Genomic DNA, 7500 nt, shown 5'->3' with positions numbered 1-7500 from the left:
CAACATCAGACACTTCATCCCCTACTCTTCTCAAATAGTGTGTGGATTCTTTGAGGTCTCACAGGGAACTTATGAACATAGAAGGTATTTGTGAGACTAAAGTCTAACCATTTGCAGATACAATTACAATGGCAGCACTTTCTCCTCAGTTATTTTAAGATCCCAAGTGTTGATCCGGCTGGGGTTCAAACCCGCGACCTCCTGCATGACAGCCTAATGCTCAATGAAACAGACATTCTGCTACAAACGAAAATTTGCTGTAACCATGCATCTGTGTCTAAATATATAATTTACAGCTTTACTGTGGTTTTAATTTTATTGCAACCCCACTAGCACCTTACTTGGATCTGATTTGGAGAGAAAATCCATATTTGCCAAGTTCCTAAAAAATTAAATAATAAAACCATTTTTTTACTTTTGCATGTGCAAGGTAAATCTAAGCATCAAGTCTTTCATTTGTTTGTTACGAAAAATCAAATAGGCTGAACGAGTCAATAAAAACAGATGTTATTTTTATGCAAATAAGTGGAAAGGTAATAATTATGCAATTTCTAGTCAATAACATTTGAACATACAAATGCGAAATGGCCAAAGTTACTATAAAACAAAGTTGAGGAAACAGGGTTTTCTTAGTATTTTAGGCCAGGAGCCAGGTGTTCAAAAAGCGTGATAACTTTTTCCAGCGTCGACAAGTCACTATCCAGACTATAAAATATACTCCACATGAATCTGCACATATACATTCACTGTCAGCCAAGGGTTTCGTACACACTTTTGTTTCGCTTGTGTATATTCAAACTTATGTATACAAACACTGAAATCTTTGCACTGGCTGAAACTGTCGGATAGAGACTTATCCACCGGATAAAGTTTTCCCGCGTTTGGACAACAGGCCAAATCCAACAAACAAAGTTAAGTTACAATTAATTACGTTCCAATTTTTTTTGGCACTGTTGGTATTGCTTATTGATAAACTCTAAAGATATCTGGAAAAAAAAGAATCGTTTTCGCGCGTGAGCTATTCCTTATCCGGATACAATTGGCAACATTCATGCATGATCAGCCAGCGAAGTTTCCTTTCTGTGAAGCAATTTCATTTTTTGAAACCTTTGCTATCATTTAATAATGGTTACTCACCTGCAAGAAACATGGAGTTCCACTTGTGTAGCTGGCAAGGCATTTCTAAAGAAGTTGGCCTCTTCAGCAGAAGCGACATCGTGATAAGCTGGAGGCGCAGAAGACGCCATTTTGGAAGAACAGGTCCGCGGTGTCGATATCGAGTAACAAGAACTTGAGTGGCGTGACCAAATGCGCGCGCAAACGAGGAAATTGTTGAGTTCCCGCTGCGCGCAATCGAGGAAACAGTCTGCTAAGGAAGCAAAATGTTTCTGGACAAACGGGGAAACATTTGCTTCTGCAACAACGTTTCGGCAACATTATTTGGCAAGATTTCCGCACTGGTCCCTACTCATTATGCATACGCTCCTTTGTTTCAAGAAAACAATAGCGATAACAATAGACGTCCTTTGGGAGTGTGGTGCTTTGTTCTTTATTCTTAGAGGTGCTTTGTCTGGGGGCAGTTTCTCGAACGTCCCGATAACTTTTCAAGCCCGAAAAGCCATTTGTGAAACTGCCAACCTCTTGTTTTGGAAAGCTGATCTTTTACCTTGTTTAACAAAAAGAAAAATGACTGTGAAGTTTGAAGACTTAAATCCTTTCTGTTCTTGAGATACAAAGGGAATTGTGACACCCGAGAATGGCCCGTAAAGTTTCGGGACGTTCGAGAAACGGGCCACTGGTTCGACTGACAACCATATTTGGTAAAACACGGGACCAAAACAGAAAATGCCTAAAAAATCAACGAGTATACTGTGTTTTTAACAAATTTTAACCCAACAAACAGTATGAGAACATAATAACACAAAATCTGTAGCATGGATTTTTTTTTTCAAATATTATTTCTCAAAAACATTATGACGCCATAAGGCCTTCTTTTGATACATTTTTCAAACTGTCAGTTCTAATTTTTGTCCAAATAGAAATTCCAAGCTACAGTTTACGAAAAATGATGGGACGGTTTGGTGAAGAAACCGTCTCTTCCTTTACGCTTGGTAGAGGACTGGGACTAGTGTAACATTACCATTTAAAAGTCACTATGCAACCTTTTCGTAGAATATATTTTCCGCTTTCTCGGAATCGCAGGAAGTTGTGGATGTTTATATTCATAAAAAGTCGAAGTGTAATCAATTGAGTTTTTCAGTTTGTACTTACAATCGTGTGATCCAAATGTCAATAGGTTTTGAGGTAGGGTAGATTTTTCAGGTACTTTAATTTGCACTTTTGTATCGTACAAAATTGGACTTTTTCATATTAGAGACTCATAATCCGTCCAGACGAATTTGGCAAACATGTTTTCTGACTTCGTTAAAACGGGCACAAGACGCATAATGCGTCTGGACAAACTATCCAGTTTAGTGCGTCTTCGAAAAAAATTGGATATAGTTCGTCCAGACGCATAATGCTTCTTTTGCCCGTCTTTATACTAGACGACTTTACGACACGCAGAAAAAATGTTTGCCCAAGTTCGTCTCAGACGAATTATGCGTCTGAAGTATAACTGAAACGGCCAACGTTATCAAGAAGGAAGTACTTTTCAACTTCACAAAGTTTGCAACACTTTCGTTTACTAACTCCACATTTCATTGCGTCTCTGCAGAATGTAATACTGCACGCTCGATTCGCGAATAATGCTATGGGAATGCTATGTAGTACTCTGCCAGCAGTCAGCAGAGCCTGGAGAGGCTCTGTTCTCAGGGTGGCTATGATTTCAATCACTATTATGAAACATAAACCCTATCATTGAAGTATTGAGCGACGGGCAAATTTGGGGTTGCAACAAGTGCAAAATTTTTGCAATTAAAGAATACCCTGTATGTGTGTGTGTGTAGATCCTGTTAGGGAATTCACCCCAGAAGTAAATCGAATTTTGTCGGTTCGAAACGGAAGTGAAACGAATGTCGAAAGAGACGAAGGGAAAGACAAGTAGAAAATGAGCCGTGAACCCCGGGCCGTGAACTCCAATTTAAAGGACTACAGTCCTAAACTTTAATTTGCATTTGCATTAAGGAAACGTGGGAGCATGACTGAACAACACTCTGGAACTACAATGGAAGAAGATTGTAAAAGACTGCTTGAATTCGCCTGAGGTGAGCGTTAAGGAAAAAAAAAACAACAGGTTCCTTTTTTGTAGCTGTCAAAAAGTTATCATTGTGACCACTGGTGATCACGGCTTGTTTCAAACACTATAAATGACAGGTCCTACTTCAAAACCAACGAATCAGATGTACAACGTACACTTTTCCTATTAAATAACGTTTTTGTAATTTGATGTACTATTGAATGCTCCGGCTCGGGCTAACACTGGCTAAGAGAAAAGATGACTTAAAGCTTTGATTTCTTCGTTCCAGACCTTCAATTCGTGCTTTCTACCAAATTTGAAAATACGATGGCTTACAGTTCCCATCGCCTGACTCTTCACTGCACTAAATGCAAAACCCAATTGGCAACTTCTGATATGATAATCTTGGCTACAGTTCCTCCTTCACAGACACACGTATCCATACGGAAAGACAAAGAAGATGAAGCATATGAGAGAATTAGGAAGATCCCTAACTCCAACCCAAAGAAAGTTGCGTTTTGCCCATACAGGATTCTCTGTAAACAGTGCAATGATCACGTGGGTTCGATCAGCATCGTCGAAGAAAACTCGTTGATTTGTTTCAAGATTGAAAACGTGCATTTTAAACGGGGATACGAAGAAATCAAAGGGAAAAAGCTAAAACACATAAAAGATAAGTTAACACAGTATGGACTTGAAGTTGTTAATGTCTCACAGCTTAGAAACGAGTTTCCACAAGGAGCGAACACTGCAGGAAAATCTCTACAACCACTTATCTACAGCGACACACACTTTACGGACCATGAAATTTTGTCCTTGACGAAAGATCCCCCACGACAATATCAACGAGAGCTCTTCTTACAAGCCTTGCAGAGAAATACGTTGGTATACCTTCCCACGGGTTCAGGTAAGACCTTAATCGCAGCGATGGTACTAAGTTGTATGAAGAAACTTAATCCAGACAAACTGATGGTGTTACTCGTGGACCGAATCCCGCTGGTTTACCAACAGAGTGACTACATCAGGTACCAAGTACCGGATTTGAGAGTGGAGATACTGGCTGGAGACATAGGGCGTTTCCCGGGGGATAAGTCCCGCTGGATAGCAACCGTCCAGGCGCTGAGTGAAAACAAGATTGACTTGTTGGTGATGACAAGTCAGATCCTATTAAATCTGATGGCTGACGATTGTCCCGTACTGCGCATGTCTGATATATCTGTGGTGGTCTTCGATGAGGCGCATCACTGCTTGGGTAATCACAGCTACAACCAAATCATGAGAGATTTCTACAAAAAAACTAGTGACAGGTATAAGCCCCTCGTGTTGGCGCTGACTGCATCTCCCGCTGGCACAGATAAACTTGACACCACAATAACTAACCTTGAGACTTTGCTTTCCAACCTGTGCGCATGCGCACGTATGCCAGTGCAGTCCAGGGACTTGGAATTGTACTGGAATCGACCTGAAACGTCGTACCACGTGGTTCCCTTGAACACAAAGCAAATACAACTGCAATCAGATATCGAGTTGTACCTCGATTCCTTGACAAGGATGATCGAGGACGAAGCGGGAAACAGAGGGGCGTTGGATGCATCACGACCTCGGGTGCTGTCTCAATTTTACCGCGGAGCGCTGCGAAAATTAATTGAACGTTGTCATGGTGACAAGACTAGAGTCAGAGGCTTAGCGTTGGCTGAACATGCCATGCACATGCTCAGTGTCGTTGAGTTAAACAACATTTTAGGCAACGACTATGCTGTAGAATGCATCGAAGAATGCATCAGACAACTGCAAACTGCAACCTCTCCAATGGAAAAACTAAAAAAAGCGCTTATCGGCTCTTCCGAGCCACTGAAGGCTCTAGAGTCATCCATCAGAGAACTCAGGCAAGTCTCAAATGTTTTCACTGCAAGTGACAGGTATCAACACTTAGTAGCGGAGCTTCATACATTTGCCAGGCAAGTGGAAAGAGACGGAAGTTCGCGAAGTATTATCTTCGTCAAAATGCGCAAGACTGCTTACAAACTTTGTGAGCGCCTAAGACAAGAAAAGAAAATTTGTGAACGACTCAACCCAGCCTTCCTGGTTGGCCATGGGCAGGGCAGTGATGGAATGGATTGGAGAGGAGAGCAGGAGGAAATCCTTAAGAAATTCAGATCAGGCCAAGTCAAACTTATTGTGAGCACGAGTGTGTTGGAGGAGGGACTGGACGTACCAGCTTGTAACCAGATAATCCGGTTTGATAGCGCACTTACTTTGCGCGCGCTAGTTCAGGGTCGCGGGCGAGCCTCTCGGCGTCCCGATAGCAGTTTTGTTGTCATATGCAGCGACACTACGGAACAACTGAGCGCAAATGATGCTATCAGGAAAGAAGAGAACATGGAAGAGGCCATGCGCTTACAGCAAAGGAACGTCAACAATTGGGTTTCATCCCAAGCAGTGTCTTTTGGTTGTCAGGTGAAAAAACCTGATCTCAGCTCAGCTCCAATTGAGGAAATTGCAAAATGCATGGAAACCCGGCGGCCGGAAGCTGAAGATCATGAAATAAAAAACGATTACAGCGAGGAGACACTGACGATCAACGAGAGAGGAGAAAGTTTGGCGTCTGGAGGACCGAGGAAAAGAAGGAAAAACTACGTTCCAAGTGTTAGCATCGCAGTTCACAACGTCGTCTTTGGAACAAAAAGTAAAGAAGTTGGCCTTTTGACTGAATATTTCGAGAAGCACTTTGAAGTTAAGTCTTTAAAAATCGAAAGTGGTGAGGTGACCGAGACAAAGAATGGCACTTCGGAGAGAGCACTTACATCTAGAGTTGTACGCATTCAGTTGGAACCATCTGAGCACGGAAAGTTTAACAGCAAAGACAAATTCTTCGGCTACGTTGCAGAGTCTTGGTGTTCTCGGCAAAGGGCATTGTTATCCCAGACAGACAAACTATGGCTTCGTTGTGACGACAAATCACAGAAACGAAAGTCTTTCAAGCCAGTGCTGGTGATTAAACCAGAAGCAATGACCCTAGGATACTTTGTGAACGAAGCGCGATTCTGCCTCCATTGGCCAGTTGACAATTCCAAACTTGAAAATATCAGAATTTCTTTCGAGCATGATCTCCGAACAATGTTGATCTGCTTCACGGTGCCAAACCCAAGAAGTAAATTTACGGCAGACCTGTACAAAGTTCAAATTCGCTACAGTGAGATTCGAGAATACATCTTGGTTGATAGACCAAGATCATCTGAGACATATGACTTGTATCTGACATTGAGGCACCCTCCTCGCATGTTCAAAGCTAAGAGTTTTGTGAAAAAAGACCAAGATGTCGATGATGAGAATAACGACTTTGAAGATTGGTACTTTGACGAAGACGAGTACGATTCTGACTTAGATCGTGGTTACACCGACGAGTTTAAGAGTGAATCCGAAGAAAGCGACGCTTCTGAAGATGCAGATAAAAACGAAGAGGAAAATCGGGAGAAGTCCGACAATGAAACTCTTCTTACAAGTTCGGACATCGCAAGTATTGATGACGTCGTCAACTGGGAGCGAGTTATTGAAATAGAGGACAGCGGAGAATCGTTTGGTTCGTGTTGCACCTTCAATTTCACTTTCAAGGCTGGTGAATGGAATGAATTAAAGGAAATGCTTGTGGTCATTGCCAAATACGACAAGAAAGTCTTTTATGTATCGATGAGCAAATCCCGTGCAAGGTTACCAGAGGTTTCCATCCCTCGAGAACTACCTTTCGAGGTCAAATACGCCACACAATGTGTCCTACATTCTTATCCTTTCATCAGAGGAAGAATTACCTCCAAGTTCAACAGATTACTTAGCAGCAAGCCCAAGAAAGTGGTACTTGCGGCTTTGACGAAACTCGGCTCAATTCTTGATCGGAATGGTTTCTGTGATCCAGAGGCAAAGTTTGAAAGTCTTCTTGAAGAAACAATCGACAGTGCATGGGAAATCAAAAAACACCTCCTTCCCACTCAGTGTACCATGATGAAGCGGATGGTCATCACGCCCACGCGTCTACTCTTTTTTACGCCGGAAGTAATGTCAAAGAATCGCGTGCTCAGGCAGTTCAACACTGATCAATTTCTGTGCGTCAATGTTCGTGATGAGGACTTCTCGAGGCTTTCATCAGCAGGTGGAGCTATTGACAAGATTCTGGAGCGCCTTCAAAGCACTTTGGACAATGGTGTGATTGTAGGCGGGGAATCGTTTCTTTATCTCGGTTCATCAAATAGTCAACTTCGTAACCACGGTTGCTGGTTTGTTCGACCCAGTCCACACCCAGAGGAGATTCGAGAATGGATGGGAGACTT

The 7500-nt window shown here is 42.2% G+C and overlaps 2 protein-coding genes across 3 annotated transcripts in view; one reads left to right on the top strand and one right to left on the bottom strand.

Annotated features, from left to right (window-relative positions):
• LOC138011548 (copine-8-like) overlaps positions 1-1472 on the bottom strand; it is a 35584-nt gene extending 34112 nt beyond the window's left edge. The window contains exons 1-2 of one of the 2 annotated variants that reach the window (XM_068858611.1): positions 1138-1472; positions 342-382 (exon numbers count right to left, since the gene is read on the bottom strand). In XM_068858611.1, coding sequence (XP_068714712.1) covers positions 342-382; positions 1138-1247 — 151 coding nt within the window. In that variant the 5' untranslated portion in view covers positions 1248-1472. The remainder of the gene's footprint in view (positions 1-341; positions 383-1137) is intronic. The other variant, XM_068858612.1, reaches the window with a different exon arrangement.
• Positions 1473-2191: 719 nt separating this feature from the next.
• LOC138011545 (uncharacterized) overlaps positions 2192-7500 on the top strand; it is a 20566-nt gene continuing 15257 nt past the window's right edge. Inside the window, exons 1-3 of the mRNA XM_068858604.1 lie at positions 2192-2304; positions 3127-3206; positions 3468-7500. The exon at positions 3468-7500 is cut by the window's right edge and continues 12 nt beyond it. Coding sequence (XP_068714705.1) covers positions 3506-7500 — 3995 coding nt within the window. The 5' untranslated portion in view covers positions 2192-2304; positions 3127-3206; positions 3468-3505. The remainder of the gene's footprint in view (positions 2305-3126; positions 3207-3467) is intronic.

The sequence above is a fragment of the Montipora foliosa genome, chromosome 7, assembly GCF_036669935.1.
Source record: "Montipora foliosa isolate CH-2021 chromosome 7, ASM3666993v2, whole genome shotgun sequence".
NCBI classification, from domain to species: Eukaryota; Metazoa; Cnidaria; class Anthozoa; order Scleractinia; family Acroporidae; genus Montipora; species Montipora foliosa.
This window is presented reverse-complemented; position numbering and strand designations above follow the sequence as displayed.